The sequence below is a fragment of the Balaenoptera acutorostrata genome, chromosome X (assembly GCF_949987535.1).
Source record: "Balaenoptera acutorostrata chromosome X, mBalAcu1.1, whole genome shotgun sequence".
Lineage (NCBI taxonomy): Eukaryota > Metazoa > Chordata > Mammalia > Artiodactyla > Balaenopteridae > Balaenoptera > Balaenoptera acutorostrata.
Genome location: NC_080085.1, coordinates 10,021,653 through 10,034,420, shown reverse-complemented (window position 1 = coordinate 10,034,420; position 12,768 = coordinate 10,021,653). Strand labels below are relative to the sequence as shown.

The window sequence follows — 12,768 nt, the reverse complement described above, 5'->3', positions numbered from 1 at the left end:
TTATATTTAAAAAAAAACACACAGACTTGTGACAAAGACAAGTTTACATATAACGGTAACACTGTGTGGTACAGATTATAATAAAAATATATGTACAGGGGAATTCCCTGGCGGTCCAGTGGTTAGGACTCTGTGCTTTCACTGCTGAGGGTCTGGGTTCAATCCCTGGCTGGGGAACTAAGATCCCAAAGCTGTGAGGTGCAGCTCCCCCCCCCAAAAAAATACACACACACACACACACACACCCCCCTCAGTGCATCAAGACATGGGAGTAATTAACTACTTTGGGGGGTGATTAGGGAGGATCGGGAAAAGCATCACAGAAGTCTTTGATGTTTATCTATTTGTTTGTCTCATTACTTTTTCCCTTCTCTCTACCGTCCAAAAAAGGATTTTAGGTGCCCAGGAAGTTCATATCATTTGCTTTATCTTTATTATTATTGCTGGCAAAAAAAAAAAAATATGTCCAGCACCCTCTGCTTTATTTCTCTGCCTCTATGTCCTCTTATCTTCAGATCAAGTCTCTTTCAGTTTCACTGGTTTAAGTCAGGGGTCGGCAAACAACAGCCTATGGGCTAAAGCCGGCCCACACTCTTGTTTGTGTAAATAAAGTTTTATTGGAACACAGCCATGCCTGTTTGTTTACATATTATTTATGGCTGCTTATATGCCACAACGGCAGAGTTGAATTGTGACAGAGACCATGACATGCAAAGCCTAAAATATTTACTATCTGGTCCTTTCCAGAAAAAGTTTGCTGACCCCTGATTTAGGTCATTCCTAACCTAATGTCAACCTCAGGAGGGCACACGCCAATAGCCCTGCATCTTTCCACACCCCCTGCGCCCCTCTGACACAACACTCTTGTTCCCACCACAACACACTGCACACTTCATCCCACTGCTGCACATCTGTGTGGTCCCAAGTCAAGTTCACTGCCAATCACTGCTGGGTTCTAGCACCCCAGGGATGAGCCCTGGCTGCCTTTGCAAACCCTGAGTTTCAGGGCTTTTAATTGTTCCCCAAGTTATCTTTAACCTAAAAGATGAGATTTCTACCCAGGATCCTCTCTGGTTTTGGGTGACTTCCGGGTTTGTGCTCCAATCTCCCAGGAGCAGCAATGACGGCATCTGACACACAGAGACCAGCTGGTGACAAGTCACAAAGCGCTCCCCTGTACATTACCTCCTTCGACCCTTAGACAAAGCCTTAGAAGTGCAAATTCTAAGCGATGATGCTGATGGAGACCTGGGCAAAGACAACAGTAACTCAGATTTATGAAGAGTTCCTCATGTGCTCTTACCCTGCTAAGAGCTTTACTCACTGTGGTTTACTGAACTCTCACAACAGTGCTAGGAGGTAGGTCTTCATTTTATAGGTCAAGAAACTGAGGGTTCAAGAAATTAAGTCGTTGCCCAAGGTCACACACAGTTAATCTAATGCAGAGGCAGGACTTGAATTCAGATTTTTCTGATTTCTACACCATATGTCTTCTCAATGGGTAGCAGGACAATATTTTGAACTATTCACTGCTGTTCACCTCCATGCCCATTTCTTTGCTCTGCCTGGTCAGCTCTATTTCTTTGACCATTTGGTCAGCCAGACCACAAAACACTCATCACTGCAGGACAGGGTTGTTACAGAAGAAAGTAGAGAAATACACAGGTTCCAGGAGCTCAGGGCTAGGAAGGATATTCGATAAATGAGAGTGAAGCTCCCTCCTCTCCAGAACGGAGACTAGTGAGAGGCTGGGGGAGATGGAGAGAGTCTTGGGGCAAGCAGAAGAGCACCAATTTGTGGGTGCCTGGGAAAGGACAGGCGTGCTCCCCCTCTTTTGAGAAGCTGATCCTCTGGGAAAAGTCACTTAGGAACCTCCACAAAGCCTTGTGGGATTAAAGAGCACAACGACGGTGTCTTCTTTCCTAGTCAGAACCCAGAAGGTGACAAGATCCCGGAGGGAATTAGCCCTGGAGTGTCCCAGTATGGCTCAGGAGGGGCAAGTGCACCCAAGATGACAGAGACATGGCTTCGGAAGGGTTGACAGCAGTGGACAAGGAATGACACAGTAGCTCCCTGCCTATGTGAGTGATCAAAAGCGGACCAGATGGGCACAAAGATATCTCAGCGAATTCTAGTGAGATGGATGATGTGGCCAAAGAGGGGACACACTTCACCTCTCCCAGTGCCTCCTCCCACTACACCCCCTCCCCCCAAATGTAGACTCAGCACCATGGAAAATGGGATGAATTGACCATACATTAGGATCAGGATTTGAAATAAAATCTGGATTATTACAGATAACAGATAAATAACAATACACTTCTTGCACATCTGAGTGTGTGGCCTGAGATTCTTGCCAACCACACCCTCCACTGTGTTGCCTGTAAAAACAGGATCTGGGGGCTTCCCTGGTGGCACAGTGGTTAAGAATCCGCCTGCCAATGCAGGGGACACGGGTTCGATCCCTGGTCCGGGAAGTTCCCACATGCCACGGAGCAACTAAGCCCATGCGCCACAACTACTGAGCCTGCGCTCTAGAGCCCACGAGCCACAACTACTGAGCCCGAGTGCTGCAACTACTGAAGCCTGTGTGCCTAGAACCCGTGCTCCAGAACAAGAGAAGCCACCGCAATGACAAGCCCGTGCACCACAAGGAAGAGTAGCCCCTGCTCGCCCCAACTAGAGAAAGCCCTCACGCAGCAACGAAGACCCAACACAGCCAAAATTAATAAATAAATAATTAAAAAACAAACAAACAAACAAAAAAAACAGGATCTGGCTTTGAGTACCTGAGACCCTCTACTGAAATCTCTAGGGAATGAGGCTTATACCTTGATCCCAAGCATGTTCTGATCACAGGCTCACCAAGATAATTTTTTTTTTCTTTTCAGCTACTTATACAAAGGGCATGGAAGACTTTATAAATTTGTAGTTCTAAAGGAACATGGCATAAGGCCAATAATTATCTTCATTTTTTTTCTTAATACAAGTAAGGTACTTGTTAAGTTAATACAAGGTAAAACATGCGGTAGTGTCAACCATATGAGATAACTGAAAACATGCCCTAGTTTAAATTTTTTTCTGGTTCTTCCATCTCCAACATTTATTTTCCATACATGAGTCGCATAAAAGTATCTATAGTAATGGAGAGATTTAATGAGAGAGTGGGAGATGGTTATGAAAATCTAAGGGACATTAAAATAATCTGGGTGAAGTCATTTTTCTCATTCATTTTCATCATATGTCATTATAACCTTTATGAACTATGGACTCAAATCCTTTTTTCTACACTATCCATATTAGAACGTTTTCCCACACTTTCCATCTTCTAGAATCGCCGACTTCTTTCTCCCCAGGCTCTGTAATTCCCAATTGTCAGAAAATGTGTACACTGCAAGTGTGTATTAGGTGAGACCACAATCTGTAGTGTCAGCATACCACGGGGCTGCTCCTTTGTGTTTCCACTGAAAGTGCTTGCTGGTTTTACTATAATAAGGCTTTATTATACCATACATCATCATGCATATTTTATGTGCAGGATGCTCAGTAGATGTTTTTGCTTTGTTTTTTTACTACGCAGCACCGTGAGGCATCTAAGCCCAGCTGAAATTAGACAGGAAGGTGACCTTCTGAATATATTCTTCTGCAGACACAGTGCTCCTGGAACATGATCTGATTTGACTTTCCATTATCATTCTGATGAGGAGGGACTGACAAAAAGACAGATCTCATTGTTAGATGGGTCCCTTCTAAATGGCTTATTTCACTCTTAAGCTTGCCAGGCTCCCGCTGACCTCAACGAGCAGGTACTCCTGAGTGCTTCCTACTAAAATCAAGGCAAATGTTTGGCCAACCTGGAATAGGAGACAGGCTATTTTTGTCTAATCCAAAATTGGAGTGGAGCTGTCTATGGGGTGAAGGCACTAAGACCCAGGTTCTAGAGCTCATTTCCAGCTCTGTTGTTTGCTGGGCCCACCAAGTAAGGACTTGATATGCCAGATAGCCAGCTTGGTCCCAGTAAGTTGTATTGGCTTTCTTCAACTCCCACTGCATGCCCCCCTCCAGGCCCTGAGCAAGTGCCCAGGTTGAGCAAGTCCTTCAACCTCTCTAAGCCTCAGTTTCCACTCTGTTATGTGAGTACAATTAACAGTACTTGCTCGCTGTTGTGAGGACTACGCATGATGAGTGGGTTAAGAGCATTCACTCAGGAGCCAGATTGGGTTTCCCTCCACCTCTTACTAGCCATGGGATCTTGGGAACATCCCTTACCCTCCCTGTGCCTCAATTTTCCCATCTTTAAATTACAGTAAATGGGTAAGCACTGTACCCATTCACCATTGTGAGGATCGAATGAGTTTTAATACACAGAAAGTACTCAGGACAGGGCATGATAAGCACCACATAAGTGTAGCTGGTCTTCACACTAAGGAAGAGTGCTTAGCAGAAGGTTTAGCATAGAACAAGGACTTAAGACATGTTAACTCTCATCATCATTATTAGTTGGGATAATAACAATTATTATATTTATATTAGTTTATATTATATTATATATTATAATATATATATTTTTAAGTGTCAAAAAGTTACCCTTAACAGTTATACACAAAGCTTTGATCTTGATTGTAGAAGTGAGTTGGCTCATTGCTTTTGTAGGGATGTAAGTGTTCCAGGAAAATACAAGTCCTCCCGAATAATCTTCCTGCTCTTAAAATGAATATTTGACATTGGTTGGCATGTGTTTATGTATATTAGTTACTTAGGTAAAAGGAATGTTACTAAAAACTAGTGTTCTTATCCTCTGTGAATTTAAGTAGTGATTAGTAATTTATCATCTATTTTTATTTCTTATAGTTACTTTCTAATCGGAGGAACCCTACTGCTCCCCAGCAAAGCTCTCCAATTCCAGGTTATTAGTAGAGAAGGGGTGAGAGATGTGGGCAAACTTGTGTAGATGGGGCCACAGCCATGGCACTGCTCATTAATTAGATCAGCTGGAATAGTCAGCTTAGGTGGTAAGAGAAGACAGATGGAGGAATAGTTAGCTGCCCCATTTCAGAGGAGGGGAGAAGGCGGAACTAGTTTCCAGTCCATGCCTTGGGCCTTCTTATGATGGGGTGGGCAGCCCTCAGCTTCTACTGCTGCAATGGAAAGGGAGCCAGCATTTCCAGAGCCAGCTGCTAGGGCTCTACAACTGGGGTTGGCTTCAGGGGGGTCAAGGAACATTCTGATATACGCAAGACTATGTATACATGTGGATTTTTCTGGGTGGAGGTATAAGTCCATGGTGTTTATCAGATTCTCAAGGGGCTCCCGAATCCCAAGAGACTAGCACCTCCCGTCTAACGTGAGCCAGATTTCTGCTGCTGCCTTGATGAGGTGATTGAGGGACGGCGGGAGGAAATTTTGAGACTGTGGTCCAGGACGGCATCTGGGCAATGGATATTTCCATGTCTGCCAGCTGGAAAGGGAGTGTCCTTCAGGAGGGTCTGGGGCTCCCAGAGACAAGGGGAAGATCTATTTTACGAGCCTCTCTCCATGCATAAACCTGCCCTTCCACGCTGGGCCAACGGCTACCCTTTACCACATCACTACATCCCTGCGCGACCTTGTCCGCCCCTACCAAACATTCCCACCCAACACCACCCGTCCCCCAAATATGGTGCAATTAACTAGAAGTCTCCTCCTTGAGGGCAGGAATCATGTTTTAGGTATTTATACATTCCCAGTACTCTACATGACATTTGCTACTTGTTAATGCTCACTAATTGTGAGCACTGTAAATTAATTAAAGAAATTAATTTAAAAAATGAATTTAATTGGATTGGCTAGCCTTGGGGGATGGAGCGTGATTCATAATGTCTATGAGCAATTATACGCCATAGTTTTTAAAAATAAAATTTTGGAGACTGTTTTAAGTTAATTTGTCTAGTTGTGAAAAGCCACGGGAAATTATCCTTGGATACTTCTAAAGAAGAAAGATATGGTAATTTGCAAAGGGCATGAATTCTTCAAAGATTTCACTCCTCCACCACTACAAAGTATGAGTTAGAGTTAAAAATCTAGAAAACTATGAAATGAACGGAACTCATCTAATTTCAGTGCAGCAATTATAGCTCTTTTTGAGGATACATGAAAAAACCCAAATGTGGTTACTATAGCAGTAAATTGGTCTCCAAGAAACTCTTTCATTTTCTCAAGAAAAAAAAAATTTTACAATAGAGCAGCCAAATGATAAGAAAAATAATCCACAAAGAAACATAAATGTATCTGGAAACAAAAAATGATCCATGAGCAAATGTGGCAATGGGAAAAAAAGAGAACAAAATAAGACCAAACCACGTAGGCAAGTAAATGGATGCCAATTTTTAAAGAGAGAATTTTATAGTGTTATTAAAATGATGAGTGTTTTCCCAAATTTCCTCAGTGGCTAAGAAAATGAGATATTTTATCAAACAGAAAGGGAATTTATCTTGTGTAAGATACAGATGTTAATATTGGCTGAGAAGCCTAATAAAAAAGAGATTATTTTATAAGAGCTGAATTTTCAGGTTAGCATACATATGGCAGATAGATGACTAAACTGATGGGAAGGCACAGGAAACTTTTCTAATGGATGAACTTTTTCATTAGTGAGAAGAAATACATTATTTCAAAATTCTGGTTTAGTGAATTTGAAGGTATCTGCTCTTCAACACAATAACTCCACAACCAGCTGCATTTCACCTCTGTGAATTGCACTGTATCACTGGGCGTAGATTTATTTGGTTAAATAAAGTACCCTGTTACTTTTATAAAGGTAAATTTATTGCCTTGAGATTAAAAGGGAGTAAGTTTTAGGATGACGTGTTCACCATCTCAGTAGCATCTGGGCCGATGTGTTTTTATCACCAGCAAAATCCTTTCAAATCTGACAATTCCCTCAAGTGGCCAATGGGGGGCTTGTCTGTCTTGAGAGGTCCCACCTGAACAGGTGTCACGTAAGCTCCCTGAAGGCTTTGGCTCACCTGTCCCCGTGGATGGGGTGCCTAGCTTGGTGGCCTGCATCTATAGTAGGTGCCGGAGAACGTGTGATAAATCGGTGAATAAAATGAATGTTTTTCGGAGGGATGGATTCATTAGCTGACATTCAAGCTCACAGAAGAGCTGCAGGAGGGCTTGGGGAAAACCATCTAAACCGGTCGTTTCCGAAGAGCGCTCTTCAGAGCACACTCGCTCCCAGCACATCGCTAGTGGGCACCTGCTATGGGCCTGGCGTTGGGCCAGGCTGTGGGGACATGGCAGAGGACAACACAGACAAGGTCTCTGCTCTCACGGAACTCGGGATCCAGGTCACCTGATTCTACAACATCAAGCGTCATTCCTGATTCAAACTGTGTCCTTGTCATCCAGCAGTGAGACACCAGCCAAGGGACACTCAGACCACATTCTAAAGTCAACTGCAAACAAATGGGATTCGCCAGAACTTTCCAAGAGGAGGCCCAAAGTGGTGAGCTACTGCCAGCCACCTCCTCCTCTCCCCCTCTCCTTCTGGAAAGGGTTGGGGAGAACCATGGAGCTGTGAGAAGGCCGCAAGGCCGTGAGAGTTCACGTCCTCCCCTCCGGGATGAGGTCAAGTGGACATCTTGAAGAATAGCCGGTCTGGCTGGTGCTGTACCCAAGAGGTCTTGTAGGAAAGGTAGTGCCAAGAGGGTGCCCTCCTCTCCTGCCACCAAAGAACCCACAGATGAGCCTCACAGAAGAGCCAGCATGTAGGTACTGGGGACGTGAAGGGAGGCGACAGCCAATGCTCATCAGAGAAGCCACAGTTCACCCAGAGAGGGCTCAGCTCTCTCTCCCCCACTCTGGGGATGGGGAGGGGACGGGTTGTGACAAGGGCAAGAGGGTTTTCTGTACCCGCTTAAAAACGATGCATGATTTCCACGCCAACCCATTTCAAACACAACCCCGTCATCAAGTATGTGGGAATCTTGTTTTAATCACAACCCCATCCGGAGAGAAATTCTCTGCGTATATGATTTGGGGTTTTAATCTAAACCAAAGAAAATGTGATTGGTTACCTTAATATTTCCTAAAGCGGGGGTTAGCATACCTTTTCAGGCAAGGCCAGATAGTCAATATTTCCATCTCTGCGGGCCCCAGTTCTCTGCCGGGAGTACGCAGCTCTGCTACGGCAGGGAGAAGGCCTTCTTAGATCATATGTAAATGAACAGGTGTGGCTGGATTCCAAGAAAATTTTATTTATGGGCTCTAAAATTTGAATTTCATATGATTTCTCTGTGTCACAAAATATTCTCTTATTTTTTGCCCAACTCTTTAAAAATTGCAAAAACCATTCTTAGCTCCTGGGCTGTCCGAAACAGGTGGCAGGCAGGCTGGATTTGGACCGCAAGCTGTTGTCTGCTCTCTCTTCTTTTAATTGGTTCATCTATCCAACAAATCTTCATTGAGCTCCATTACATAAAACGTCTGATAGAGACTTTTGTTTACAGAGATGCCATTTTCTTCCACGATGCATTAAACCAGAAGGGAAAATCTTTTTTGGAAAAAAAATCTTTCTAAATGCCCTGGAAGGATGGCTAGGACATGATCACATGCTTAGATGGCTTTTTCTCCATTTCTGTCCTGCAGCCAGCAATTCAGTCACAGCAAACACAAACAGAGATAGTTTATTTCTTCTGTCATCCTCTGAGCACAGAAATCAACAGGACTGATCACAGAAGCGCGCGCCTAGGGGACAACACGATGACCGTGCAACCTGTCATCAGCCCCAGCGTGGCGCTCCAGGATGCAAGCCCACATAAGGCTCAGAGCCCGCCCACACGAGGTGCGTTCCCGCTGACATCCACACGCATCTCAAGAGAGAAGTGGTTCCAAATGGTTGCACTGCAGCTCCCTCCCAAGGGCACAAAATGCGGCATCGCTCCTGACCCTGGTCTTCCTGGTCCCCAGGAAGAATGGTGGTGAGTGCCCCCGGGTGCCCAACACGAGGCGCAGTGCCCGCTCCCATGTAGGCACTTCCTTTAGAGATTTGGATGCCCCAGTGAGGACAGGCACTTTGCCAGCCAGCTGCGAAGGGTCCACTCTCTGGAGCCTACACTAAAGTAGGGTGACCAGGCCAACCATCCGGGGACGGAGGGCCGTCTCAGGATGTGGGCCCTTCCCTGCTAAAACTGGGACGGTCGGTTACCCTAAAAATAAGCCTTCTCTATTTCTACTTCTCTGTCTTCTCACCCTCGTCCCAGTTCTTCCCAGGAGGTGTGACGATCCAGCACTTCAGTGTAAAGCAGAAGCTGAACTAGGCTTGGGAAAGCAACTTTCTCCAGAAAACCCCAGAAATACTCTACTTTTTGCCTCTCTCAGGGTACAGATGTACCTTTTGTTATGAGAGAGCATAAATGTTCGAAGATCCCATTCTCGGTTTGAAGTGTTCTGAGAGCCTTAACTTCTGATTCCATCTCGCCTCAAAAGATCCGTTTATAAAAGACAGATGTCACACAAGCCAGTCAGTATCCCCCAGTGCCCCGCAGCACGAGGGGGTCCACTCATCTAACAGACACAGCTTCATTTGGAAAACTTCTAAAGACCCCTTTTGCCCTCAATTCACCATGGGGGTATAACTCTGGTGGGCTTCGAAGAAGATTCTTGACCAATATTTTACCATCACATAAAATACATTTCTGGCGCCCCCGTAAGAATATCACATAACAAATGATGTGCATCTATGCTGAAACTAAACCAATAAACCAAGCACATTTTCAAAACTGTCCTACTTTTGACCTGACGATCCTTTTTCCTTTGTTGAAGATTTCAAAATTCAGTAATGAGTCAGTCAAGTATGAAAAATCGGTGAACTGTATGTTTGTGTATCCGTAGGATAATGTTTAGAAAAGTACTGCATGCTGATCTCCTTGATTATGGAATATCAATGTGTTAGTAATTTTGGAAGGAAACCAAAACGCAACCCTTGGATGGAGCAATGGAAATAGGACTATTTCATTCAGCCTATGCACCTGGAATGTTAACAGAGCGGGCAAGTAGGTGTCTCTGTTTACTTAGCCTGGTTTTTTACATTAGAGGGCAGTACCAACAGCATTTTCAAGGTGAACGTGTCAGCTGGGGTTCCTGCCCCGAAGTGGCCCATGGGAAGCCCTTCCTCTGTGGGGTGAGGTCTCAGAGCTGCACAGCTGCCGGACGGGGCCCCGGTGAGTGAGTCGCCTACCTGACCAGGTCGATGACCCGTTCCCTCGGCGCGGCACTAACTGGCTCATCGTTGATCATTACAATCTGATCTCCCGGGATCAGCTTGCCTTCGGAGGGGCCACCTGGAGACAAATGAGAGCGAAGAGCAGGTGAGAAGACCACTGGTCATCCATCCATCTGTAGCCTCCTCTCCCTGTCGTGATTCCTTGTGAGCAATGGGCGCTATCAGCAAAAGCAAAAGCCACCCAGAGAATGGGTGTTCTCTCCATCGTCCTTCTCGATGCTAGACAGAACCGGGGAGGGGCGAGCTTTGGAGAAGCTCCTGGGGCCCAGGCTGCACCCTGGCCAATGACATCAGAAGCTCCAGAGGCAGGACTCACACATCAACATTCCTCTCAAACTTCTCAGGTAAGGTTGAGACTGGCAATGCTTCCCATACTTTAACAGGCTTATGAATCAATCACCTGGGACCCTGTTGCCCTGCAGACTGATTCCGTAGGTGAGGAGGGGTGCGGGGTGACATGTTGCATGTCTCACAAGATCCCAGGGGCTGCTGAGGCTGTCAGCCAGCTGACCACACCCTGAGTATCGGGACCCTTAGAAGAAGGTATTCCCCCGACAGGTAGCCAGTCAGCTGGGTTGATCCCCGGCAGCCAGAGTCGCGACCACCTGAGCACACCTGGATTTGCACACAGTTGTATTTACTTACTCTGTACAACGAGGGAAATGGCACTCTGTGGCGGCCCGTAAGGCAGCTGAACATAAGGGTGCTAGGAAGGACTTGTAGGATTGGGTCTTGAGTTACATGCTTTGGGAGGAGGGTTCAAGAAAGTGGGGCTTTGCTCTCAGCAAGTGGGGGTAATTCTATCATGAGCATCTTAATAATTCTTGCCTAAAAGGTGGGAGGAAGGAAGCTGGCATTGGTAAAGAAGCAGCAGTCCCCTGTGTCAGCTAGGAGATGAGGGTGTTTGGTCATTTCTGTGGTTTGGACTGTGCTGGGATGTTTGTGGCGGGGCTCATGTGTGACCACAGAGGACTCATGTTTTTGTCTTGATCCGTCACAGCCTCCTCCAAATGTTTTTCCAAGGAGGAGGTAGAGAACGAATATTTGTTGAGCATTTATTGTGTACTAGGCAACAGGATAAGTGTTCTAACTAGTAACCTCTCTAAATGCTATAATCCCTTCCATATAATGACATAGGTGAGGCTCACACAGGGGCAAGAATTGCCTGGAAGGGTTGAACTGGATGTCACCTTAGGTCTGTGGACACTTCCAAGTTCAAGGTGGCCAACATCTCTTTTGAACTTGCTCCTGTAACTCAAAAACTGGTCACTGCCAGGTCTCTTGACACATAAAGACACAGCTGCATGAAGCACACATCTGTATTAAATAAGACCTAAAAACAAATACTTCGATAATATGGATTATCTTCACATGTCTAATGGAATTACTCCCCAAATATTGATCTGGTGCTTTATGGTACTGGGATTTTAATTTTATTTCCAGAGGTCTATCTGGATAATAGGCGCAGCTGAAATGTTATCTTTCAAATATTATCACTTTTACTTCATTTAGTAATTGAAACGAACACTTCACAGCCAGAATATGGAACTCATATTCATTTCAAGATGAGGGAACTGAGATTCAGTGTTTGCACACATAAGGAATTCTGAAAATCACTTGAGGGAGTTTTGATGACGATTGGATTACATATGAGCAATGACTCAAATTCAGTCAAAGAAATGGTTAGATGTCAGATGCTGGTCAAATACAGAAAAATCTCTGAACTGTTTGGAGAGTGACGTTAACTAGTACTCTGATGAGAAAACCATGTGCAGATGAACAGGGCTTAGTCTTACATTTGACCTATGCTTCTGATCAAATGGAAATACTCTCGTTTGAGCAAGAATTATGGGAGGAAGCAACACACAGTTCCTTCCAGAACATGAAACAGGGGCACACTTCAGAGAACGCCCATGCCCTTTACTCTGAAAGCTGGCTTGTCTACTATAGAAAAATCTGGTCTTACCATTGGAATCACTTATCATTGGAATCACTCAGTAGAGTCATTTTATGATAGACACAGTTTATGTGACCAGCATTTTCACTCATAAACATGACTGGAAACAGTGCTCTTTGACCTTAGTTTGCACTTTTTCTATTCTTCTCAAAATTGTCGAACAGTAGGTGAGAGAGTCTGACTCTAAGGAAAGTTGAGGGCAAGCAAGGGAAAAGGATGAAGGAACAGTAAGGCGATAAATACAAGAAAGCAAAAAACCAGACCCAAATCTCCAGTTAGCTCTGGGGAGGACACACACTTTGGAGAATCCCATAACCAGAGATGTTACAGTGTCCCACTATTACAAAACTGCATGCTAAATGGGACACCATTTAGGAAAAAAATATGTGTACGCACACATATACATATATATACATGTAATACATTATATATATATGAGATACATACTATATGCAAATGTATGCACAGGATTGTCTACTATATATATATATGCTCTCTATATATATGTTAATAATGGTTAACTCTCAGTAGTAGGAACTCAGGTGAT

The 12,768-nt window shown here is 44.6% G+C and overlaps 1 protein-coding gene across 2 annotated transcripts in view; it reads right to left on the bottom strand.

Annotated features, from left to right (window-relative positions):
- FRMPD4 (FERM and PDZ domain containing 4) overlaps window positions 1-12,768 on the bottom strand; it is a 177,946-nt gene that overhangs the window by 80,800 nt on the left and 84,378 nt on the right. For both annotated transcript variants that reach the window (XM_007180337.2, XM_057538202.1), the window contains exon 3: window positions 10,220-10,322. In XM_007180337.2, coding sequence (XP_007180399.2) covers window positions 10,220-10,322 — 103 coding nt within the window. The remainder of the gene's footprint in view (window positions 1-10,219; window positions 10,323-12,768) is intronic.